A 26,422-nucleotide genomic window follows, 5' to 3' on the forward strand; every position below is an offset into this window, starting at 1 on the left:
ATATACTGTTTCCATCTGTCCCAGTCACTCAACTAATAGTGTTTTATTTTTAACGTTTTTTAACGTTTATTTTGTACCGCACATCTCAGACGTCTCCTCTTGCAGACCACAACTGTGAGACACCTCCTCTGTCAGAACAGAAGGGATGCTGGTACAACATATTCCTGGTTTTAGATTTTGAAAAAAATAAACTTTATTTATAAACAAATTCTGGCCTTAAGATTTACATAATAACCACATTGCAAATACTACAGTTTAAGAAACATGTCATAAATAAAACAAAAAAGAGATGTCAAATTCTGGCTTAAATTACGAATAGACCCGTTTTAGAAGTAGTTACACGAATTATGACTCGCCTCAGCTAATTTAGCTATGCTAGCTACATAGTTGACAATACTATATAAGCCATTGTAGCTATGTAGCTTTAGCTCTAGCAATGTGAGCTTTAGCAGATGTAGCTTAATTATGTAGCTACATTGGCTTTAGAAAATGTAGCATAAGTTAATGTAGCTAATGTTGCTTTGTCAGCTTAAGTTTTAGCTATGTTGGCTATGTAGTTATGTTATAGTTTATGAAGCTAATGTAGCTTTGCTAGCTTTAGCATGAGCTCTGTTAACCATGTTAGAGTGTTTTCATGAAGGACAGGCTTTTTTTCCTGTAAACTGACTGTTAACTTGGCTTTATTTAATGTTTTGCTATTAGGTTTTGCAGTTTCTACCATTTGGCATCTTACTTTAACCCTTACCCTAAACCTAACCCAAAGTTGCGTGCTTTTCTGTTCTGACTGATGTGGTGTCTCACAGTAGTGGTCTGTAAGGGGTGGCGTCTGAGATCTGCAGCCTGCAGCTAGACTGTCTTGAAAACTATGACAAGAGCTTGGTACAAATAATGTATCACTTAATATTATAAAAAACATAAATCGATTTTTGACAGCCTCAGAGCAGACAAAAATAAAAAAAAACTGAAATAAAAAAAGTCTATCAAAACTGAAAATTGACTTTAAAATCAAGGGTCAAATTGAGCTGTGGTGTTAGAGAACTGTGAAACCCCTTTTAATTTTTTTAACCTCTCCATTTGTTTAACTTCCCAACACCACTGACATCATCCATATAAGGGGTTGTTACTCAAGTGATGAGTAGGGATTTGAAGGTACGACAGGAACGATTATCATGGGCCCCAGGTTTGATCCGTATTCATTGTCACAAGGATTCAGATATGGATACAGCTTTTCTGTAAAGGAACAGTCAGTAAACCTGTAAATTTCTGTCATTGTCTGCACATCGTAGAACTCAATGCTGTCGCTCTCGTAGCGCACAAACACGCCAACTCGCTCCACTTTTCCGTAATGTACCGGCAAGTTTGGTGCACAGAAGGTTTCAAACTTATCCTGGATGAACCAGATGGCCCAGAGTCCACAGTCAGGCCTCCGGAGAATCTCCCCTCTCCTCTGGATGGACTCATTTGCCAGGCCCAGACACCACTCTGTCTTTCCACCCACAAACACCTCAAAGTAAAACTTGTACGTGGAGATGGCTGTGTCACCCAGGACTGCCAGATGTGCAGTAAACGTGTTCGGCTTCAGGGTCAGGCCACTTAATGCCAAGCCTGTGTTGTATCTTACTTGTTTCCTGTCTTTGGAAATGATGAGCAGAGGATGAGCTGTGTCAGCATCCAGGGAGACGTCGACCACGTAATACCTCAGATTATACAGCAGAAGGTCATCTGTTAGATCTTTCCTGTTGAACAGCTGTTGAACTCCTGTGTCCATTACTCTCAGCTGCTTCCTTAGTTCTGACACAGTTTTGCTCAAACATTGGCGTATGTGATGAACGTCCACGTGTCGGTCGAAGTTGAATGTGAGAGAGTTCATCGTGGGCCACTGGAGGGAAATCTTGGGCATATTCAGGAGGGGGTAAAGATGGTCTTCACTCTGTTTTAACTCACGTATCTTCGCTGCAGTGCTCTCCAGATGGGTGATCTCCTGCTCCATGCTGACAATATACTCATTGGCTTGATTTTCAGCAGCTTTTTGCCTCTCCTCGATCACCTGTACGAGCTTTGTTTGGCTCTGATGAATCTCAGAAATAAGCTCTGTCAGCTCCTGTATGCTCTCTGCTATCACACTTTTAGTTTCTGACTTGCTTTTGTCCAATGACTCCTTCATGGCTTGGACGTTCTGCAGTCTTTCCTCTGTCTTTTGCTGTAAGTAGCTCTCACTGTCATCAAGTGTAGCTCTCACCTCTTCGTACGCCCGCTGCACTGAAATGACGTCATGGTCTATGTGTTTCAAACTGCAGCAGACGTCACAAATCAAAACCTGTTCCGCTCTGCAAAACGCTGTCAGGAGTCGGGCATGCTCCTTGCAGATCCGGTCCTCCAGGCTGGAAACGGGCTCAACCAGCGTGTGCCTTTTCAGCCCAGCGGCTCTGTGATGAGGCTCCAGATGTACGTCGCAGAAAGAGGTCAGGCACTCCAGGCAGGATTTGACTGCAGTTTGCTCGGTGTCAGAGCAAATACCACACAACACCGGGCCCTCACAGCTAGTCTGTGGTTGAACCGGCTTCATCATGTGAGCATCTTTCACTTGAAGGGACCTGAACTGCGATGAAAGCTCTGAGATGAAAGTGTTGACTTTCAGAACAGGTCTTCTGTCGAAAGTCTCCTTACACAGTGGACACCGGCAGAGCTCATAGTCGTCCCAGTAGCTGGAGATGCAGGACATGCAGAAGTTGTGTCCACATGGAGTGGAAACTGGCTGCGTGAACACATCGAGGCAGATCGCACATAGAAACTGCTCCTCAGACAACAGGCTGCTGCAGGAAGCCATTTCTGCAGAAACACAAAAACAGCTGAAACAAGGCAAAACCTTGACTTAACCATTAAACAAGACTGAGATCCAAAGTTCATCATCAACCTTTGAATCAGCAGTTTTATGGATAACTTTTACATTAAAATCAGTCTTTGTTTAGCAGATTACATAACCTTTATCACCAGATGGACTTCGCCCAGTTTTATGAGTTGGTTGTTGACAGCTCAGCATTTTAAGACAAGCTGAAATTAATCTGCTGTTACTTCAGTGATTAACTGATCTATAAAATCATTCTAAAAAAAATGTGCTTTGTGAAAAACTGATAAACTGAATATCATTGTTGAGCAAAGACTAAGCACTTTCAAGATGTCAGGTTGTTCTATGGAAAACAGTGAATCTGGAAAGGAAACAAAAACTTTTTACAGTTGGTGAAAATGGTCTGCTTATAGGAAGAAAGCTTGACCCAAAAAGTTTAATCTATTGAAGCTATGTCAGTTACATTAGTTTATGCCTCTGAGTTTATGCTGTGTTTGCTCTAAATCATGTAACTACATAGCTACATTATCAATGTAACTGCTGTAGCTACATTACCTATGTAACTACTGGAGCTAAAGTACCTATGTAGCTACTGTAGCTACATCACCAATGTAACTACGGCAGCCACATCACCAATGTAACTATGGTAGCTACATCAACGATGTAACTACTGCCGCTATATCACCTACATCACTGTATTTATATTATGTAAGGTAAATGCTGTAACTATATCACTTACAAACTACTGTTGCTACATCACCTAGTTAACTACATTGGCTACATCAACTTCATAACTACTGCAGCTTAATCACCTTTATGACTATAGTAGCTACACCACCTACGTAACTTCTGCTACTACATCACCTTCATAGCTACAGTTGCTACATCACCTACATAAATACAGCAGCTACATCACCTTCATAACTACTGTAGCTACATCACCTACAAACGTAACTACTGTAGCTACATCCACTACATAACCACTGTAATTACATCAACTATGTAACTACTTTAGCTACATTATATATGCAACTATTGTAGCTACATCACCTACATATATAATTTTATGTATTTCAAAAGCCCAGCTAGAGACGGGCATTGCAAGTTAGCTCAAGCTACAAATGCTGTAGTGTGAGGCAACGGTTTACTTGCTTCATCCTTGTCCCTATACAGATGAACATTTAATAAAAATTAAAAAAACTACTGCAGCTATATCACCTACGTAACTACAGCAGCTACATCACTTTTTGTAACTACTGTAGCTACATCATCTACATGCTTAACTGCTGTAGCTACATCCACTATATACCCACTGTAATTACATTAACTATGTTATTACTGGAGGGCTGCACGGCAGCGCAGGGGTTATCACTGCTGCCTGCAAGAGGGTCCCTGGTTTGCTTCCTGGTCAGCGCTTTTCTGTCCGCAGTTTGCATTTTCTCCCCGTGCACGCGTGCGATTGACTGGCGACCAGTACACGGTGTGCCCTGCCTCTCACCCAATGACAGCTGAGATAGGCTCCAGCCCCCCACGAGCCCCGAACGGGATAAGCGGTATAGAAAATGGATGGATGGATGTTACTACTGTAGCTACATTACATTATGCAACTGTTGTAGCAACATCACCTACATAACTACTGCAGCTACATCACCTTCATAACTGCTGTAGCTACATTACCTACGTAACTACTGCAGCTACATCACCTTCATAACTGCTGTAGCTACATTACTTACATAACTACTGCAGTTACATCACCTTCATAACTACTGTAGCTACATCACCTATGTAACTACTGCAGCTACATCTCCTTCATAACTACTGTAGCTACATCAGAACAGAATGAAGGAGAGAGCACTGCAGTAAAAACTCTGGGGTTAAGTTTCTCTTGGATGCTTGAAAGTGTTGCCAGGGGGAGCAGTTGGACAAAGAAGCAACTTTGGCTTACATTTTCCATGGCAGTTATTCTGCACTTGATTATTAAGATAAAGAAAGATTTACTTTAGTTAAATAAACACTACACATAAAGAGAGGGGAGTTTTGACAGATGGAGACAGGTTAAGAAGTGTGGATAATTGTTCTATTTTTTCGCTGTTTAACAACCTTTTAACAGAAGTTTATAGTTATTTCTTGTTCTTGACAGTGGCTGTTTTTCAATTCCAAAAGCTCTCTGCAGGGTTCAAGGTCTTTATATCCTCTGTTTTCAGAAAACACCAACAACTCTTTAAATTGCATCACACTTTCAACTTAAGCAAGCAGCATTTCTCAACAGTCTCAAACAACTGATCGTTGTATTCAGATAAAACCTCACACATGATATAGACTTCACTTTTTGACTTCTTAAGTGAAAGTTTATCCTGTTAGCGGCTACTTACGTGTTAGTTGCTGGGTTGTGAAGGAGAAATTATTTCACCAGATGGCATGGTGGTTTCATGGGAAAGACATTTACTTTCAGTTTCCGCTAGTGTCGGGTTTCTAAAAGAGACAGGCCCACCTTTAACGTCACAGGCTGAGAGCTTTTTTTTTTTCTTTTTTTTTTGTCCCACGCCTGAGTGTGCTCTGTATTATTTATTGTTTGGAGATATATTTCTGTTTTATTTCAGCACATTTCTGCCTGATTGATTTCCTGCCTCAACACTCCTCCCTTCTGCTCTTCCTCTTATCTTCCTCCAAATTGGAGCCAGTGTGTGTGCATAAGTGTGTGAGGTTGGCATGAGTGTTGCACCGTGTAGATAATATTACAGGACGGCCAAACAGAGTGTGTGAAGGAGATAAGACTGCTGTTGGTTTCTGAGGCTCCTCTGCTGTTAATCAGAGTTTAGTCGCTGCTTGTCCTGAAAAACACTTACAGCTTCAGGGTGTGCAGAGAAAAGGGGCAGAAATCTGTGAGAAAAGAGGCAGCATCACCGGGGAGTCAAAATGGCACTTTTTTTTTTTTTTTTACCTCTTAACTGTTATGATTCTTTGTACATTCTGTTTATTGCATCCTTCTTCTGTTTTTGATGTACTCTCCACATCATTAAAACTAGAATGGCCATCTGAGGCGGCAGACCCACACCTAAGCAGCGCCACCGAGGAACTCACGCTCCCATTGATTACTGTGGTGTTCAAAATTCGAAAACCGAACGGGTGTGGGGATCATCAACAAAATCTAATTGATTCTTTCCTGTCACTATCCCAATATTCCAATATTCCCTGAAAGTTTGGTGAAGATCCGACTTTCCGTTCTTGAGTAATCTTGTACACATACAAACAAACAAACAAACAAACAAACAAACAAAGATATGGAACCCTTTGCATAACCCCCTGCCGATTTCAGCGGCGTGGGTAAAAATGAGGGCATGCTTTCAAAAATTCTTCAGGATTAAGCAGACCACTATTGTGAGATGCGTCCTCTGTCAGGATGGAAATTCAGGCCAAAACTTTCCAAATAGAATTGGAATAAACTTCCAGTTAGGGTAGGGTGAGAGTTAGGAGACTAAAAGCAAAAAGTCAAATACCTGACCTGCAAACCTGATTACAAACATCTAATAAAGCTGAGTTAACAGTCTGCTCACAGGAAAAAAGCTTGCCCATCATGAAAACACCCTAACAAAGCTAATGTAGCTACAGCAAAAGCTAATGATCCTACGTAAGCTACATAGGATAAGCTATATTTTCAAAAGCTAACTTTCATCACCTTCATTACTAGCCTAACAACATTAGTTTTTGCTGCGTTTTCTCTGCACTCACATTGCTTGAGCTAATGTAGCTACGCTGGCTTACATAGTCATGTTAACTACTTACCCAGCATAGCTGGTTAGCTTAAGCTAAAGCCTACAGTAGAAATAGGCATATCAACAGTTTGGTTCAAAATGATTTTGTCTGCAATACTCTCTTAGAAATAAGGGTTCCAAAAAGGTTCTTCTTGAAGGGCCGAAGTTCTACCCAGAACTATTTGCTTCTGAAAAACCTTTTTTTGAAAAAAGCGTTCTTCAACAGTTCTTTGTAAGACTAAGGGTTCCTATAAGAACCGTTTCAATACAGAGAACCCTTTTTGGAAGGAGTTCTTCGAGGGCTGTTGAAAACATGGGTATTAGAAGATTCTCACCCTCAAATATTAATTTTTGCGTTGTACGTAAAAAGGCTTTTTAAGTAAAGAACAATTGCACTTCAGTTCAAATAACTAAAATTCTTTTGTGTAGAGTACTTAGGTAAGGAAGTTATTAGTGCTCAAGGTTTAGTACAGACTACACTGAAAACCCGGATTTTGTTTCTACTTCAACTTTTTAGCAGTCATTCCTTATTCTTTTATGTTTTGTCAAAAAACGTTGATATTACTAAATCAAATTAGTTGTTTGTACTATTCAGCTGAAAGATGCAATTCAATGATCATGTTAAGCTGAGATAACTTAGTATGTTTGGTTCTTTAAGGGGAGGGGCTATTTCAAAATTTTCAAAAAACCATGGGTGAGACAGTCAGTGAATCTGTTGGCACTGGCAGGCAATGCGTCCACCGTGACCTTCACATATGGCGAAGCTAATACTTTGCCTCACTGTTGCTCCACCCCACCAGAGAGGGAGTAACAGGCTGATCTGATCACAGTCTGGATCCAGTGATGTTTTTAAAGGAGTCTTCTCTATTGGGAGATAGGACTGATGGTGGAAGTCTGCGTCCTCTGGGTGCTTTTCTACTTTCGTATTGTGGTGAGCAGTGATGAAGAATGGCTCCCAGACAATCTGAATGACTTTGAGAAACTCTCCCACATGAAGCATGAGCAGGTATTTTTATTATTCTGAACCACAGATACTGTCACATACAAACAGGGTGGTCTGCAAAATTGACCTATGAGGTTGGGCTGAAGAACCTTTTTTGGTTCTATTCAGCACCTTTACGTCTGAGATTGTAGTTCATGTCTTTAAAGGCCCATAGTATACAGGGGGGTCATTTATTTTTGTAATAAGTAATCCATTTTGAACAAGACATTATGTTTGGCAGACACCAAACCTTCAACATTACACCATTCCCACTGTGAAGCACGGTAGTGGCAACATCATGCTGTGGGGATGCTTCTCAGCCTTGAAAAAGTAGAGGGTAAAATGAATGTAGCAAAATAAAGGAAAATCCTGGATTACAATCTTATCCAGTCTGCTAAAGGACTATGGCTTGGGAGAAGATTTATTTGCTAGCAAGACAAAGACCTGAAGCATACAGCGAAAGCTACACAGAAATGGTTTAAAGACAACAAGGAGAATGCTCTGGAGTAACCAAGACAGAGTCCAGACCTCAGTTCAATGGAGAGTTTGTGGTTGGACTTGAAAAGAACTGTTCAAGCTGGATCCCTGTGCAAATTGGGAGAGCTCGAACAGTTTTACATAGAAGAATGGAGTAATATCACAGTGGCCAGATGTGCAAGCCTGATTGAGTCCTTATTTTATGACATGTTTTTATTTAATTGAAATACCTTTCTAGAAATCTGTTTTCACTTTGGCATAAAATGCCAAATTATATTGACCATGATTGATTTATAAAATCAGTAAACACCTGAGGGGTGAATGGTTTTTATAGGCACTGTCAATGATGCCAGCCCTGCCTCTATCTGGGTGAAAACATTTCATCAATATGAATGGGGGTCAACTGGAAAGCTAGCGATCCAAAAGCTTAAAATAAAAAAAAATCTGTATATTTTAATGGTTATTAGAAGACCTTAACAGATGAAGATGTAGTAGAGAATGTTAGTTCTGCATTTAATAAACACCTCGGTTTTGTGCAGTGATCAGCTTGTTATGTTAGGCCGTGAAACTCCTTTCATTAATGAGTGATCTAAGGTTTTATTAGTCCACAGCGTATAACTCGCTCTATTTTGTGGCCTAATTTTGCTTCACTTTGATGTCAGCAGTTTCCCTCTCAGGCGGTCGGAGCTTCACTCGAACATTTACTCCGTTCATAGCAGATTACTGGAAGTGTCTGATCACCAGCATGTGTAGAAAAAGGCGGTTTAAGGTTATGGGAGTTTCACCTCTTCACCATCCATGTGGGTAATGCATTAGAGCGGATCCTGCTGTAGCAGAGGACTGAAAATAAGACTCGTCCATGTTAGCCTTTATGTTCAGATAAAATGCAGACATGGGGATAAGAAGACATGAATACGACCGATTCTGCTCCTCTTTCCTCTAAATTCTCCCAAACGTTTCCCATTCCCCTCCTTTTTATTCACATTGTCCTGTCTGACCTAAATCCTCCCACTTTCATCCACAACATCTTATTCTCCCATCTTCCCCAACATTTACTCACTCTCTCCTCTTCCCTCCCCTCCGTCTCTTTCTGCAGTGCCTCTGTCCTGCTCTGAGGGATTTACTGAGTTGGGATACTACAACGGCACTGTGTCTCAGACGGACTCTGGCGCCCCCTGTCTGAAGTGGACTGAGTTTCCAGACTATGTGATGCAGTACCCAGGTCGAGGGCTGGGCGACCACAGCTTCTGCAGGAACCCGGACCGGGAATCGAACCCTTGGTGCTTCTTTAGACAAAATTCTGGAGCCATTGGATGGGCCTACTGTGACTGCCACCAGGGTATGAATAAGGATTATGGGACAAAACACATTCAAAAACAACTATCAACATAATTTATAGCACAAAATTTCAAAGAAACAGAACTATAACAAAATGTATTAAGTAAGAATAATGAAACTCAGAAAAATGTAGAAACTCTCTCTAAAATCACTGGTGCTAAATTATTTCAGCGAGACGTGTCAGACCAGCAGGAGTACCTCTGGCTAGAATAATCCATAGCTGTCTCATTTAAAAGATGTGTTCATTTAATTGCTCAGCAGAGCAGTTCCTCACCTTGGGGTGGGGAAAGTCAGTCTGAATGTTTTTAAATAAACACAGAAGTAGGAAAAATTTAATTCCTACAGTACAGTGGACATTTTCTCTGTATTATTACAATGCCTGTCCCGCTCCTGCTCAGACGGCTTGAGGGACATGTTACTCACTAGATACCAGCTAGATAAATACTTTTGTCCACAAATTCCTATTAGAAATCTATGTAGAGCACTGCTTACTGGTGACTTTCAGCTGAATGAGATGTTGAAAACATAAAGCTGAAGTTCATATCCGAAGAGCGTATTTTGGCGTTTACAGCTACAGGCATAGAGGCGTTTGTATGCTTTTGTATTCTCAAGTTTCTGAATTTGTGAGTGCCCTTGAGAGGACTGGTTTCATCTGACAAAATCATTGAAATTTGCATTAACTAGGCTGATTCTTCTGAGTTACTTTCTATTACTTGTGTGGCTTCTAATGCATAATAGAAATAAATGCAATTATCATCTCAAAAGTATTGTAACCCAGTGTCAAAACCTGTGCTTTAAATGTGCACAGTAGTAAATAACATCATGTTATGTCTTCTTATACGTCTGCAAAAATTGAACTAAAAATTTCAGCTGCTTTTTACTTATTTTGGCCTATGCATATTCATGTTAGAACTGCATAGTTTCACTACTTCTGGTGTCTTAAAGTGTTTAAATGAAATACTTAAAAAAAATAAAAAATGTAAATGATGTGTATTGAGTAGAGATGCCTCAGTCATGTTTCCCAGTGCCATTACTGATGCTGGTCATCTATGAGAAAGCTTGATACCATTGACATGTGCTTTGATACAGCAACTGCTTTTGTGGTTGGACAGTTCACTTAGGTTTGTAGTGTACTCAGAGTTCCTATAGATGGCAGCGTAGCCTGATAAAAGGAGCACAAAAGTCATCCTTATTGAGGCAACAACATGCTGTTGCTTACTTTTATAAACAGCGTAGTACCCTAACGAGGGATTCACGATATTATTGGCATGAAATATAGGATATTAGCTTAAAATGTTATTTATCTGATTGAAGTTATTCTTAAACGCTTCCACTTTCCAGTAATATCACTCATAGTTGACTGTGGAATATCAAGCTGAGATGAAGTTTTCCAGTCTTGCAAAGATGGCCTCATCACACTACTATGCTTGAGTCACTGAGCTCTTCAGAACGACCCATTTTGTATCACAATTGTTTGCGAATGGAGACTGCATGGCCAGGCGCTTGATTTTATATATCTCTGGAAACAAGTCTTATTGAAACACCTGAAATAAATAATTATTAGGGGCGGCCAAATACCTTTGTCCATTAGAAGTAGCTGGTGAAGACACTGGATCATTTACAAGCTTGAGAACTAAAGATTGTATGTGTAAATTGGTGGAGACCAAAACAGAGCTTAAAGGGGACATATTTTACCCTTTTAAGGCAAGTTTATATTGGTTTCAGAGGTTCTAAAAACATGCCTGTGAAGTTTGTTGCTGAAAAAAACACTCCAGTATCAGATTTTTGTATGTTTTAAAAACCCTCTGTTTCAGCCCTGCTCAGAACGAGCTGTTTCTGTGTCTGTGGCTCTAAAAGTGAATGCGCTGACTGACTCCGCCCTTTACTCCGCCCCTCTCCGGAAATGGATGTGGCTCTCCTGATCCTCCTCTCGGCTGGCAGCTGAGAGGAGGGTGGAACTTTTTTCCAAGCGGGAAGGGCCAACTGAACCTGGGGGCGGGGCTAACTCCCCACTTGGCATCTTAGAACGGATTGATTCAACGCACATTTTCTAAAGGGGGGGGGGGGGGGGGGGTCAGGCCAGGGGCACATGTTTATGTCAGAAATGCCTGAAAAAGTGATTTTTGCTTAATATGTCCCATTTAAACAAGATTGAGTATTGGTCTTACATTCAGATGATACAACTACAAATGAATATTGATGTCTACCAGTCACTGCTGGACATGTTAATAGGAATGTTTGCTAGAAAAATGGTTAGGTTTCATTATTTCTTGTTTAATAGGGTTTTGTTTCTTCTGCATCCATCTCTATTGGCTAGCAACAAACATCAATCTGCTGTATGTTTCTCTGAAGGTTATATGTTGTTGTTTGTGTATTTTTAGGAGCAGCTCGTCTGGTTGGCAGCTCGTCTTCTGGCAGTGGTCGTGTTGAGGTCTACCTGAACGGCCAGTGGGGTGCGGTGTGTGACTCCCACTGGACTGACCGAGATGCCAGCGTGATCTGCAGGCAGCTCGGCCTTGGGTAAAAAAAACTAAAACAAACATGACCTCTGCTTCAGTTTCATGTTTCACTGTTTTTTCCTCACTGCTGATTTTTTTTTTTTTTCTGTCAACAGAGACATTGGCACGGCGCTGCAGCACTCACAGTTTGGCTCAGGCTCTGGCCTCTTCCACTACGAGCGCCTGGGTTGCCGTGGTGACGAGAACAGTCTGAGTAAGTGTCGGAGCAGGACGTTCGTCACAGGTGACTGTAGCCATGGAAACGAAGCAGCAGTGGTGTGTGCAGCACCGGAAGGTCAGTGTGACTTCCACAGTGTCACCTGAGTATTTCATCCTCACACCTGAGACACTCAAAAAGAGATTCATGCAGTAACACTATAATTTTGAGTTGGTTTCTATACATCCCTTCTTTGTTTTATGTGTTTTAATTGCAGTTTTAATTATAAAGGAATATTAAATATCAAAAACACAAGTGTCACAATTTTTCTACATCCTCTCTCAGGCAGTGGCCCTCCTCTGCGATTGGTCGGTGGTGAGGAAGACTTTGAAGGTCGTGTGGAGGTGTTTCACGCAGGAAGGTGGGGCTCCGTCTGTGATGACCAGTGGGACGACAGAGATGCAGAAGTAGTGTGCAGGCAGCTTGGGTTTGGGTATGTATGTTTAATTTTTGGTAACATTCAGGTGCTTTTCAAAGTGATATAACCTCAGTAGACTTTAACTATAGCCCAGTTTCCCACTGACATTTAAAGCCATGATAGTCAAGTCCCTCTGACATAAGGGGGGGGAGATAGATGATCCTCCATCGGGGCCATCCTCTGAGGTAGTAGCAGTGGGGCTATGGGGGTGAGAATGGGATCAGTGGAGCCAGAAGGAAAGCTCAAAGCTGTGTGTGGATGTCTGATCATGACAATAAACATGGTATTACTTTGAATGTCTCAGGGTTTAAACATAGTGGAGTTTTGTTACAACACTGTTGCTGAAATGCACTGTGAAGTCACCTTATGAAGATTTTACACTGAATCACACTCCTAGCTGTGGATGTTAAATCGGCATTCAACCTGTTATTCTATCAGTGGTCCCCAACCTTTTTTCCTTTAAAAGTTCATCCCTCATTTCTTATGCTTAACCATGGGCAGAGGGAGAAGTAGATCAGGCTGGGAACTGGCAAAGACTTATGTTTGTAATATCTTGAATAGTACTTATGGGCCACCTTGCAGTGGCAGTATTCAAACCACAGAAGCCGCCATTGTTGAAGTGTTATTCTTCCTGAAGCACTTAAGTGAACAGCCATTAGTGCTCTGGAGGAGCTCAGTGTCAAAATTTTGGATCCAAGCACAAAGGTGTCACATGGATCAAAGTTTTTTCCCCTCCCTCAGTAGAATCCTGGGGAAACACCTCTCAGTTTAAAATGTTTGAATTTGTGCCGGTGCTTCCTTCCCGTATCCCCTGCTGCTGCTGAGGTGTTACAGCTTACAGTGTCAAACAGCGATGAAGGTGTAACTGTGAAGAGAGAGAACTGCTTCTGTGTTCGACATGCGGTTGCATTTCATCTCCTCAAGCACGGTGGGACACCTCACCATCTGTGTTTAGTGCTTTTGAATAATAGATGTTTAACAATGACGCACACGTTCACAAACAGCTGCACACAGGCACAGATGTGCAAGAGCTCTTTAAAGCAAAATCAGGTGATCAGGATTTGTTTTTCCCCACATGGATAGATCTTTTATGCAGCATATATGTGCCAAATTTTTACACAATTCATAGTTATTTTGCAGTTTAGCTGCTACAGCCAAATAAGGCTTACGTAGGTGATGGGGTTGTGTGTTGGATTTATGTCACTGAATTTAAGATGTTTTGTGAAAAATCCTCCAATATTCACATAGATTAAAAAGAAAAAGAAAGAACAAAGAGATTGGTTCATTTATTGTCTTATTTTGTTCATCTTTTTTGTTCTTCTTAATAGGAAGATGAATTTACACTGTATTTAATCTCATAATCATTAACTTTACAAATGACAGAATACTGCATGTAGGTCATAAAAACAACATGAAGGTCAGTGTTTGTTTCCCAGGCTTTACACTGATGTATTTAACCAGCATGAAAATGAAGTTAGACACATAAAGTAAACAGCAGCATAAGCACACTGCAAAAAAAGAAGAAAAAAAAAAGCTTCTTGCTGCATTCAGCATCAATAAATAATCAACACATGTATACAGTAACATCTATGTGGGAGCTATTTATTATTTATGTGGATGATTTGAGTTGTTTTAGAAATGTGCTTTCTGTTGCCTCCAAGGCTGCTATTCTTATTGGATCCCTTTCACCATCAGTGAAATCAAATCTCAAAAATATCGGAGTCATTTTTGACTGCACAATGCTGCTTGATCAACATTTTACTTGTACATAATTCTTTCACTTAAGAATCACTGCTAAACTGAAGCATTGTTTTTCACAAGTTAGGCACATGTACTCCTGAAAATCTGTAGAAAATTTCAGGATGTGCTACCCAAAAAAATCATCCTGAGTTGCCTTCTACACATGAAATCACAGCTGGAGACTTTTACTGATTGACAGGATGGATTGGAGTTTGTGAGGCAGGGCATGATGTAAGAAGCTATGCAGATGATAGCTTTATCCAATGCTATGATGACAGTTTCCCCTTTATATCAGTGTAACTCTTAGTATTAAAGAACAAGTGGTAAGTAAGTACTTGCAAGCAGATCAGTGAGTGAAACTGTTTCACCAGGTGCATTAACCTGTTCTTCCTATTAGTGCTGTATCAATGTTATCATCCCAGTCGGTTTGCTTGTGGATTTTCCTGAGTATTTCCTGTGCGTTCAAGCATCAGCTTACCCTGAAAATTTAAAAGGAAAGGCTGGCAGGTAAAAAGCTGGTTAAGTTGGGGTGAAAAGGTTGTGTGCTTGTGTTTGCACATGCAGCTCAACAAAAGTTAAAGAAAAAATTATGAGATTTGTGCATGTCTGAAAAAAAAAAAAAACTTAACAGATTGCTGGCACAGTTACAGTACTTCCCTCTTCAACTGCCTCAATAAACCCTTTCTACTGACTTCTAGAGATTCAAAACTCTGCTGCAAGATTATTAACAAGGTCCAGCACATGGACTCACATTTCACCCATCTTATTTTCTGTCTATTATCTTCTGATGAAATCAGGATTCAGTTTTGAATTCATTCTGCAGGATCAGGCCTGTTTATCTCCTCTAACATGCTCTTTCCCTACTTAACTAGTAGATTCCTCAGGTCTTCTAATTTTTTGTCTCTTGGGTACAAAAGCAAGCCAAATGATGATGAATTTGAATTTGTGGCTCTGACACTGGATCATTCCTTATACACAGTACTCTGAAGTTTCATCTGATGCTTTTAAAAAGATGTTTAATACACTTTTTTCTTTCCAAAACTGGATTTTGAAAACTTGTAGTTTAGGTGTAATTATTTCATGCCTATTTGTACATGTTTTCAGTCATCCTTTATGAATTTTATGCCTCCTCCAGGAGAAATTATATTTTTGTGTTCTTGTCTGTACATACAGTACTATGAATAAATATTTTATCTTTTTCTGATTTATTTTATTTATTTTTGCATATTTGTCACACTTAAATGTTTCAGGTAAATTTAAATATTCACTGTTAGAGGAATTGAAGAATTGTTATAATTCAGTCACATGGATGACTTTTGATCATGATCGGCCTTATTATTTTTTTTATCAATTTTCATGCTTTCCACCACAGGGTACATAGCCTTTTACTAAACATTGAAATAGCATAACATAACAATAACACAATGTACATTCTCCATAGTGGTGTCGGAATGACATGAAACATTTATACATTTATACCCCAACACAAAAAATACACATTAAACAATTACAACATTTAAATCCATATACCACTCATGCATCTTACTCTATCTTTGCAAGGTTACCCCTTTATCCCATAGCTGTGAAATTTAATGTTACAATATTTCGTATTTCATAATGCTTCATGAGTCTGTTTCCATACATCATTAAATTGTTTCACCTTATTGCTATCTTCAGCTAGTGTCTTTTCTATTGTTAGGTAATATCTCATCAGTCCTTTCCAAGCATATAGAGCAGGAGTCTCTGTTTTTTTCCAGTGTTTTAAAACTAACTTCTTATAAACCAAGGCAGAGAACAAAATCTGCCATCCCAATGGATAATGAATTGCCCCAATCTGGAAGATGCAGAGTGCAACTGAGAATTTTTTTTTTTTTTTTTTTACATATAACAGACATTCATTCTTGAATCTCATCGCACACTTTCATCACTTTAACACATGACCAGAATGAGTGCATAAGGGAGTCAGGAGATCCACACCTCACACACTGGTTAGAAGAGTTTGCATAGAAACTATGAATTTAATCTCTTGTGTAATATATTCTTGTCATGAGTTTGTATTGTATTAAATGTAGGTTTTCATTTCCAGTAATGCTATTGGTGAGATATACACATTTCTTCCATGAACGGCCTTTTTAAGGTCATGCCCCCGCATTTCAATCAGATTTTAAGTCGCGACTTTGACTAGGCCTCTCCAAAACCATTATTTAGTTTTTTAAGCCAATCAGGCTGGTGTGATTTGGATCATTGTCCTGCTGCATAACCCAAGTGAGCTTGAGGTAACCCTGAAACATTTAGTGTGACAGATATGCAAAAATAGAAAATGGAACTGTTAGTCTTTCCTCATAGTGTCCTTCTTTGGCTCTCTGGATGCAGATGTTGGTCTTTGGGATTCATAGCTCTATGAACGTACACACTTTGTTTATGTTGACTGAGTTTGTGTTTATGCTGCAGGGGTGTGGCGAAGGCATGGTCCTGGGCTCACTTCGGTCAGGGTTCTGGTCCGATCCTGCTCGATGCTGTGAAGTGCTCCGGAAACGAGCTCTTCCTGGATCAGTGTCCCCACGGCGACTGGGAGCAGCACAACTGTGACCACATGGAGGACGCCAGCGTCTCCTGCAGCCCTTATACAGGTAAGAATCCCTCCCTCTGTCACACTCAGAGCTGCTGTACTCACTAATAGACATCAAGCAGTTATTTATAGCCCCTGAGCATCAATAAATCATTACAGCTTAAAGCAGCAGCATCCTCTCTGTGACATTTATGAGAGCTGAGGAATAACATGTCTGCTGGCATGAAACAGTAGTGAGCATTCATCAAACTAAGATATGATCAATAATTAATGTTTAAAATTAATATTAATTCAACTGATAAATGTAGCTTTTAACAAATGTAATGTCTCATTATGGTTGGTTAAAGTGTCCCAGTCTTTTATCACAGTTATGGTCCTGAAGGACTTTTAACGGCCACGTTCATGAAACTGTTTCAGATGGCGTGGTGCGCCTGGTTGGAGGAGACAGTCCCTGGGAGGGTCGGGTTGAAGTTTTCCACAATGGTGACTGGGGGACGGTGTGTGATGACCACTGGACCCAGGAGCATGCAGAGGTGGTCTGCAGACAGCTGGGATACAGGTAAAGAAAAACACTCTGACCTCTAATTAATCATGATTAATCAGACATATAAAAGCACATGTATGAGCTCACCATAGAGCTTGGATTTGCTTAAAAATCTTTCTTTTATTTTAAATGTTTGCACAAATACCATCAAATATAGAAAAACCAATAATCTCAGAGATTTTGATTTACTCTCTACCACCAGGCTTTATAATGTCTTTGTCTCCTCCACCTTTAGGGGCCATGCTGAAGTCGTATCAGACGGGACGTTTGGTGAAGGTGTTGGTCTGATCCTGCTTGATGATGTCCACTGTGAGGGATCAGAGACCTCCCTATTGGATTGCAGTCATGGTATTTGGGGGCGGACTGACTGCTCTCACAGTGAAGATGTTGGTGTTCGTTGCAGGCGACAGTCCAGCCCAGAGACCAATGAGGTGCCGGTTATCGCTCCCTCAGTGGGTAAGACATCGAAAACTACCACAGACTGATGTGATGGTCCTTGAGCAAAAATATCACAGTGTTTAACTTCATGACAGTCTGTGTCCTGTATTTCTGTTTGGATTATTGTTGAGTTTGAATTGTCTCGTGTATTTGCGTTTTTTTTAATTTTTCTAGGGTTGATCCAGTGAAGGCTATGGCAATCTAGCCTTGGCTCTAAATGCTGTGTTCTAATCATGCAAGAGTAATACTAGGCCCTCTATGAATAAACCTGGTAGTAATGATAAAAATAAATAATCATCTTATCCTGCAGCTGTGGAATTCACAGTATCAATATTTTAGATTTAACAGCCTTAATGACCTGCTAGACTCCCAACTGCAAGACTTATTTAATATATAAAATAAAATTATTTCAACATAAAAAACTCAATATTTGGAAACAAACATGACAGAATAAGTGTATAAAATAACTTATGAACTCAAAGTTTTTTTTAAAACCACAGAAGCCGCCATCCAAACATACAATTGTCCATCCATCAAAATATCCATCCATCTATTTTTCCATCGTCCGTCCGTCCATCCATCCATCCATCCATCCATCCAATTATCCATCCATCCATCTATTCATCTTTCTGCCCTTCCATCCATCCATCCATCCATCCATCCATCCATCCATACATCCATCTTTCTGCCCTTCCATCTGTCCGTCAATCCATCCATCCATCTTTCTATCCATCCATCCAACCGTCCATCCTTTACATTGGTTTTAATGGTAACTCTTTCACCCATAGTGTGTAAATGCAGTGTGTTGACAGCAGACAGAACTTAGTTTGTTTCCTGTCTCATCACTCAGCAGCTCCTGTTTCCTCATAGCTCATTACAATGAGAAAAGAGTGAATAAAGAGACAGCAGGCTACTGGTGACATTTAACACTGTCACTGTGACACTGTGAGTGTACACTAGAGGAAATAGATGCACAGACATGAATTTTAATGGGAATTGTGTTTTATTCTTCTTTTGTTAGGTCCCCTGGTGCGTCTTGTGGGTGGCAGCTACAGAAAGGAGGGTCGGGTTGAGGTGTACCTCCATGGCGAATGGGGGAGTATTTGTGACTCCGGCTGGAATGACCTGAACGCAGTCGTGGTGTGCAGACAGCTTGGACACAGGTAATAATTCAGCAAAAGACACAGAATGATAATACAAAAACAGAAATGATATGTGGACTGAATTTTCTTTCTGAATAGTGGTGGAGCTGTAGCAGCATCAGGGTTCGGTCAGGGGAAAGGACCCATCCACCTGGACCAGGTGAGGTGTACGGGGAAGGAGGAGTTCCTGGGTGAGTGTCCCTCTCTGGGTCAGAACATCCAGGGCTGTAGTCGCAGGGAGGACGCTGGGGTGAAATGTGATGTCACACCAAAGAAGTCAGCGGTGCCAGTGAAGCCTGAGGAGCTGAGCTGTGGGCGGAGGAAGCCGGTGGAGGAGGAGAGCAAGAGAAGAGGCCAAGGAGAGGAGAACCTGCCCAGGTAGGAATCAGTGTTAGCAAAGCATGTCCAAATCTCTGATCTTGTGAGGGCAGAGCATTTGTCAGATTTTAAAATGAGTAAATAATACACACAACACACAAAAAAATATCTAGAAGATGTACTTATGATCTATTTGAAACAGGTAGTTATTTAGTTGAACTTTTGTGAAGAATCAACAGTGACTCCCTTTTATAATGTAAAAGTTGTGTTTTCATGGATCCTCAAGAAGTCTTCATTCAGATTAAAAAAAAAAACAAGATCATAAATGTCTTAAAAGTCTTATTATGACTGGTGAGAGGTCTTAAATTTTAGATGGCACTTTGAACGAGGCATATCTGATAGTTGATTAAGTATTGATCAGATTCAACTAAACTGGGGATTTTTAGTGCCTTGAAAATGTTTTTGTATCCATTCCATAAAACATCCAATGGGGTGAATATTTTTTTTTGTCACATGTAGCTTTTGTGGCTTCAGCGTGAGCAAGTCTTCAGTCTTCATAGTTTTCAGAAAGAAAAAAATAAAGAGTTTTCCATCTCTTTCAGGACCACATGGCCTTGGCAGGTGTCTGTGTGGCTTCACTCTCGAGAGCAAGATGGCGGTGGTCCTCTCTGCAGCGGCACTCTGATCAGCCCGTGCTGGGTGCTGACATCTGCCACCTGTGTGAGCAGGTAAACCTGACAATGAAATATTAATGCAGCCACATACTGAGGCATCATCATCACCTCTGACTACCATTTATTACATTTATCTCCTCTAGGTTTGGCAACGACCCGTCTCGATACGCACTGCGCGTCGGGGCTTCAGAGCAACCTTTGACCCCGGAGCAGGTCGTGGTTCACAGGAAGTTCAAAGGTCAGAGCGGAGGTCATGATCTGGCGTTATTGAAGCTCCCCAGCACCAAAGGTCATTGTCTGACCTTTGAGCCCAACACCAATGCAGCGTGCCTTCCTGCTACAGACTCAGCGTCAGGAGGAAATACTCCATCTTCATGTGTTGTCATGGTAACTGCAGGCTGGACAGGAACAGGTATGTAAATGTGTCTTTTAACATTGATTTACAGCTGATTAGATGTTACCTATTACTGCGTATTTCAAAATATCAAATATCAATCAGAACAGAACAGAGTGATTTGTAAATCTTTTTCAAGCTATATTTGATTGAAAACAACACAAACAATGATTTGATGTCTGCAACATATTTCAAAGAGTTGGGACAGGAGCGTTTTTCACTGTTTAATATCACCTTATCTTCTTACAACACTGCAAGCATTAGGTGGACTATTTAAAGTAGAATTATTTCCCATTCTTGATGAATCTACATCTTAAATGCTCAACAGTGCAGGGTTTCTGTTGTTGTATTAAGCACTTCATAATACACCATTCAATCTAGCTGAAATAAGCAGGGAAGTCCCTGAAAAAGAAGTAATCTGGATGGACGCATGTTACTCCAAACCCATATGTACATCTTAGCATCACTGGTGCCCTCACAGATGTGCAAGTTACCTGTTCCATGGGCAGTAATACAACCCCACACCATCTCAGATTCTGGCTTTTAAACTCTGTGTTGATCTAGATTCTTGTCACCTCACACTATTTTTGAAAAAACTGTCAGAAGTGCTCCTTTAAGGCCCAATCATGGCACTATCAGCTGTTACCAAAGACGCTCAGTGTTAGTTTATGCAGGACACGGTAGTCATAAACCCAGCTGTGATCAGCTGATGGCCAGCTGATCCCAGTTGGCTGTGGGTGCTGGGAGGCAATCACAGCTCTTTCTCTCAACACACTGGTGTATTTAAATATGACGCACTTCCCAGTAATCCCTGCTTACATTAATGCACCACGCTGCAGCTGCTGGCAAAGCTTAACCTCCTCCATCCCAGCCTCCTCCTTTATAGCATGAAGTTTGTTGCCCCCTCATATTCAGATTCATGCTACTATGGATTAATTGCTTTGGAACTAATTTAATTGTACTGAATACATATAATCATAAATGTATGTATCCATATGGGGTTTTCTAGCAATGTGCAAGTCAGAGCATGCTGCTTGACTAACCCTGGAGCATCTTTTGAGCAGAGCCTTCTCCACCAAATAAAACCATAAATCCATTTTGCAATAAAATGGTAAAATGTATGACAAGAGTGTTCCTGACTGAGTTAACCTACTTACCTGTGGAATGATCCAGGTGTGTTTTTTGAGCCTAGCATGACATTTCCGGTCTTTTTTGCCCCTGTTCCAACTTTTAGGGAATGTAAATTCAGAATGTGTATATGTTTATAAGAAACAAAAAACAATCAAGTTTGTCAGTTTGAACATTAAATATTTCATCTATGTGCTGTATTTAATTGATTATGGGTTGAAAAGAATGTGCAGATACATTTTATTCACATTTTTTCAATACAGTTTTGGCAGCAATTTTAAATTCGGTCTTTTTTTCAATGATTTTTTAGTTTTGTTCACAATTTAGTCATTTTCACTCTTGGACATTTTCGTCTAGTTTTACTTAAAACTACTTCTGATTTTAACAGTTTTTACAGTGTAGAAATTTTATGGATTATAAACATCAAACAGTCCAACACTAACATTTTAGTCTTGTTTTAGCCGTCTTGATGAAGACTGAACTTCAGATTTTCAATTTTTGTTATTGAAGATCTGAAAGATCTGATTCTCAGGATTCTGACTGTGTTAACCATTTCAGGATTAAATCACCACAGCAGGCAAAATTAATGTAGTTTTACAGGATAAAACTCATAAAATTTTATAAAAGTGACGCAGCTCACCATTAGAAGCCCTCCTGATCATAATATCCAATCACAACAGTCCTGTTGCATCAGAAAGAGTCCCATCCATCTAAACCCAGACAGATTTTTAGTCCAAAAACATAATTACATTCATAACAATCCATGGACTGATTCTGTATAATTACAAATTTGCCATTGCTGTTCTCAATAGTACACTGTATTTGCTGTAATAATGACTTTTTTTTCTCCAGACAATTATTAGCAGTGTTATGTAGAAAAATGTCTGCCAATGTCAATCCTTTTTGGAGTCTCCAGTTTGAAAATGTGTGGTGTTTTCCTCATTAAAACTGCTGTAAAATAAAGATTTTCTGTTCAGTTTTAATTAGCTGATCCTGAACCAGCTAAGGCTTAATGCTTTAGTCCAGTTGAGTTTTCTAATACCTCCCAGCTACAGTCATCTACAGGCCTCTGTTTCACAACACAAATCCAGACAGGAAAGAAACATTTAACTGTTGTTGTATTACTCAGCACCAGTAGCAGCAACAGTGAGTCTGACAGTTTGGGGAAAAAATCTACGGTGTTACCTTATTAGAGACACCTTATTCTTGTTTTTACTCCAGATGGTTCAAACACAGCATTCAATTTAAGTCAGGTGTTCCTGGATAGGTGTTTTTGACTTATCTTATCCAGAATTCCTAGGGGCTGGTCTTCCTCATGGAAAAAAGGTAGCTGACAGACATTTTCAGTCATTTTTAGAATTTGGACTTGTGCAATTTAATCTTTTTGCTATGCGAACTTTTAATTTAGAATAAAAATAAAGGTCTATGATAAGACAATATGCGTGACTAGATAGTTAGTTTTTTTTAAATTTCCTTAAGTCTTCATTGACTCACACACACCACTGACATCATTGTGGTCCCTCAGGATCCACTATGCAGGCTTTAAGGTGGACCTCTGCTTTACTGCTTTTCATTCCTAAAGTGTGGTATGACCCCTGGTGGACACTGACTGGTACTGCATGTGAACAATGAGACAGCAATAATAAATGAATAAAAAATAAATAAATGTTCATATTAGAGTTTAGGTTTCTGCATATTTTAACAGAAAATTGAGATTTGGGATCATTCCATAAAATTTTGGATTTCAAGTTTTCCTTCAGTTTTTTTCCCCTTTTCAACATTTACTGTGAAAGAAAGTAAAAGTCAGAATGTGAGATTGTGAAAGAATCACTTGTTCTTGCCTGTTTTGTACCTCTGCTCAATCCTAATCCTGGCTCAACTAAAAAAGTTGTGGCAACTATTTAAGATGATTTAATTCTTCCCTCTAATCCATACAACAAACCTAAATACAGATTAATTATCACTTTACAGGGTCTTTAATCCTCTCTTCCTCCTCCCCTCAGATTCGGTCCTCGCCTCCTGGGTCCCTCTCATGTCGTCATGGCAATGTAAGAAGCGCTATGGCGACAGTTTCTCCAGCCATGGCACGCTGTGCGCCGGCAGCCCGCCTGACACAAGCCTGCTCCATAGCGACAGTTGCCAGGGTAACTCAGGAGGCGGCCTGGTGTGTCAGGAGGAGTCTGGTCGTTGGATCTTAACCGGGGTTGTCGCTGGAGGTAACGGCTGCTCAGCCCCCTCCTCTCCTGCCCTCTACACCCGAGTGAGCCGCTTCAGGACCTGGATTGAAGAGATAATCAACCCTAGACCACGACAGGAGGAACCACGCGCAAACACACAGACCGAGGAGGACGTGATACACAGTGACCTAACGCACAACGACGTGCACGGCAAACACGACCAACAGGAAACGAATGAAATCAACGAAATCAAACACACACACAATCATCACGCCCACACTAAGAGCACACACACCCACACAAATACACATATCCTGGTCTGATCGAGGCCGTGCCATTGGCTAACCATCTGTGCCATGTGACCGCCTGAGGGGGAGGAGTCAAAGAAGTTACCCAGAAAAAAGAGAGATGCTCAAACTCAAAGTCTGCGCTCATTTTAAACCTGAACTCTGTGTTGTGAATCCAAAGTACGGTTTGTAGTCGTCGGCGTGTGGGCGGATGTGTGCGTGTGGGTGTTGTGGTGCTTTACAGCCTGAAACTACGAGCCAGAACCACCACTGACCGGTCCAAAAATTTAGACTGAGACTGGCTCGCTGATCCAAAAAAACCCAACAAATCAGCATGGCATGAATTAAAGGATGAAGAGTTAAAATATCTGAGGGATATTTCTGAGATGGTCACACCAGAATCTATGCTAAAATCACCTTTAAATGTATGTCTACTGTATGAGCTGTTTAAATAACAAACTAAGAGCAAAAACAGTGAGATTTCAGCTCATCATCTCTCTTGTAATAATTATAAATTACTCTAGATTAACTCCTGCATAAGAGCGACTCTCAGTTTTTATAGAAATTCAGTTGTTGGATGTCGTTCCTTTTTCAAACAGGGCTTCAGGCTGTTGTCGTAAACCTTTACTGTTAAAGTGCTGTTCAGACCCGCGACTAAGCTATCTCACTCCAAACCACACCTCTGATTTTCAGGTTTTAGTGCTTTAGTCTGAACAAATGATGTACGCTTCTCACTACTGCTGCTATGTTCAATGACAAAACTCATAAGGATCTTTAATTAGACGCTCATATGCCAATACTTTATCAGAAAGTCACATGATTTTAGATAAAAACATTGTAGGAATTATTTAAGGGAAGGGAAGGCTGCAGAAAGAAGTCTAACCTGACACACACATGCTTACATTTTCACTATTCCATATAAAACTTGTTTTTGAAAAAGAGTTTTAAATAAGTCATAAAACACTTCTGTCTTTGTAATCATACAAATCAAACGTGTGATAACTTTCAGAGAGCATCATCAGTAGAAACAAGACAGAGGAAGAACTTCAAATAAGTTAGAAATAAATTATTCTAAATTGTTTATAGCTAAATTAATTTAAAGCAACACATGAGCTACAAGAATAAATGAATGAAAGAAAAGATGAAAGAGAAAGAAAGATAGAATAGAAAGAAAGAAGCATTACAAAGAACAAAACAAACAAGAGAAGACAAAAGAAAGAAAGAAACAAGAGAAAAAAAGAAAGAATCGAGGGAACAAAAGAAAGACTCAAAGGAAAGAAAAGGAGAAAAGAAACAAGAAAGAGACATGAAACGAAACAAAGTAAGAATGCAAGGAACGAGAGAAAGAAACAAAAGAATGAAACGAGAGAAAGAAAGAAGAAATTAGATAAAGAAATAAGAAAAGAGAGAACAAAAGAAGAAATAAATGAAAGAAAGGAACAAATGAAAGAAAGAATTGAGAAAAAGAAAAGAAGAAATGAGAGAAAGAAAAAAGAAATAAAGAAAGAAAAAAGGAAAAAAAAACACAAAATTGATGTAAGAAAAAATGATACAGTTAAGAAATGAGAGAAAGAAACAAACAAGAGAAGGGAACAAATAAAGAAAACAAACAAAACAGAGAAGAAAGACCCAAATGAAAGAAAGAAACAAGACAAAGAAATGAGAGAAAACGTTTATCATGTAAGAAATGGAATTAGAATTTGAACAGGAAGAGCTTTAAAACCAAGTATTTTTAAAGAAGAAAAGCTACAACACAGTGGTTCCCTTTCTGTCGGGGAACTTAAATACAGTTTATAGTATTAATCTTAACAATGAATAACTCCAAATCTGATATTTATGAAGCCTAAAAGTTGTCAAAACTGAATTTTAAAGTAAGGCTCTGATAAATGTTACAGGTGTGTGTATTTTAGTTTACAAGTAAACAGAGGTGAGTAACCCTCCTTCTCCTTCCCTTTAAGTCGGTTTCACTCTAAAGCAACCTAAGTTTTGTGATTTTCTGTAAGTATTTCTGCGTTCCAGTAAGATTGTTATCTAACAGTATAAAAAACAAATAAGAGACACCTAAAACTTGCAGATTCCATCAATATTTTCAACTTACATTGTTGTTTTGAAGCAGCAAAAAGCACTTTCTTCAGATCAATTAAAGTGCATTATCTCAGCCATAATGGGGAGGAAAATCTTGCAGAGAGATGTTTGCTGACACAACTTGAGCCAGTTTTAACAGGCTGCTAACAGACTGGTCTGCTTGGAAAAATGTTCAGTAAAAGTCCTGGAAATCATTATTATGGTTTTCAGCAGTCGTATGAAGTGTACATGATTTGTTGTGTTTTAATTAAGTAGCTAAAACTTGCAAAAGCGGCGGTATGGTCCTTTAAATTGTACAGATTCCTCTCAAAAGCCATTGGAAGCTGAAAGTCGGGTTGTTAGGATATTTTTTTGTACTGATTCCAGCAGGTGGCTCTAGATAGATGATTAGATAGACAG

At 39.9% G+C, this 26,422-nt stretch overlaps 2 protein-coding genes across 3 annotated transcripts in view; one reads left to right on the forward strand and one right to left on the reverse strand.

The window, feature by feature from the left end:
• The window catches only part of LOC121528400 (neurotrypsin-like), a 43,446-nt gene extending 18,269 nt beyond the window's left edge, over window positions 1-25,177 (forward strand). The window contains exons 1-13 of one of the 2 annotated variants that reach the window (XM_041815852.1): window positions 7,338-7,603; window positions 9,153-9,395; window positions 11,776-11,914; window positions 12,009-12,187; window positions 12,395-12,542; window positions 16,719-16,897; window positions 17,254-17,395; window positions 17,616-17,836; window positions 18,840-18,981; window positions 19,060-19,338; window positions 19,881-20,006; window positions 20,096-20,364; window positions 23,478-25,177. In XM_041815852.1, the coding sequence (XP_041671786.1) occupies window positions 9,266-9,395; window positions 11,776-11,914; window positions 12,009-12,187; window positions 12,395-12,542; window positions 16,719-16,897; window positions 17,254-17,395; window positions 17,616-17,836; window positions 18,840-18,981; window positions 19,060-19,338; window positions 19,881-20,006; window positions 20,096-20,364; window positions 23,478-23,974 (2,451 nt within the window). In that variant the 5' untranslated portion in view covers window positions 7,338-7,603; window positions 9,153-9,265 and the 3' untranslated portion in view covers window positions 23,975-25,177. Of the gene's footprint in view, window positions 1-7,337; window positions 7,604-9,152; window positions 9,396-11,775; window positions 11,915-12,008; window positions 12,188-12,394; window positions 12,543-16,718; window positions 16,898-17,253; window positions 17,396-17,615; window positions 17,837-18,839; window positions 18,982-19,059; window positions 19,339-19,880; window positions 20,007-20,095; window positions 20,365-23,477 lie in introns of those variants that run through there. The other variant, XM_041815851.1, reaches the window with a different exon arrangement.
• LOC121528401 (E3 ubiquitin-protein ligase TRIM21-like) lies at window positions 466-5,451 on the reverse strand. Its single transcript, XM_041815853.1, has 2 exons — window positions 5,218-5,451; window positions 466-2,829 (listed from the first exon to the last, which is right to left on the reverse strand). Exon 2 carries the CDS (start codon window positions 2,825-2,827, stop codon window positions 1,121-1,123), a length of 1,707 nt encoding a protein of 568 aa, XP_041671787.1. The 5' UTR covers window positions 2,828-2,829; window positions 5,218-5,451; the 3' UTR covers window positions 466-1,120.
• Window positions 25,178-26,422: the final 1,245 nt, after the last annotated feature.

The sequence above is a fragment of the Cheilinus undulatus genome, linkage group 20 (assembly GCF_018320785.1).
Source record: "Cheilinus undulatus linkage group 20, ASM1832078v1, whole genome shotgun sequence".
In the NCBI taxonomy this organism is placed as follows: domain Eukaryota; kingdom Metazoa; phylum Chordata; class Actinopteri; order Labriformes; family Labridae; genus Cheilinus; species Cheilinus undulatus.

Bases quoted from the DNA above. Each gene is read 5' to 3' on its own strand.
- LOC121528401 (XM_041815853.1), bottom strand. From the start codon at position 2,827: ATGGCTTCCTGCAGCAGCCTGTTGTCTGAGGAGCAGTTTCTATGTGCG.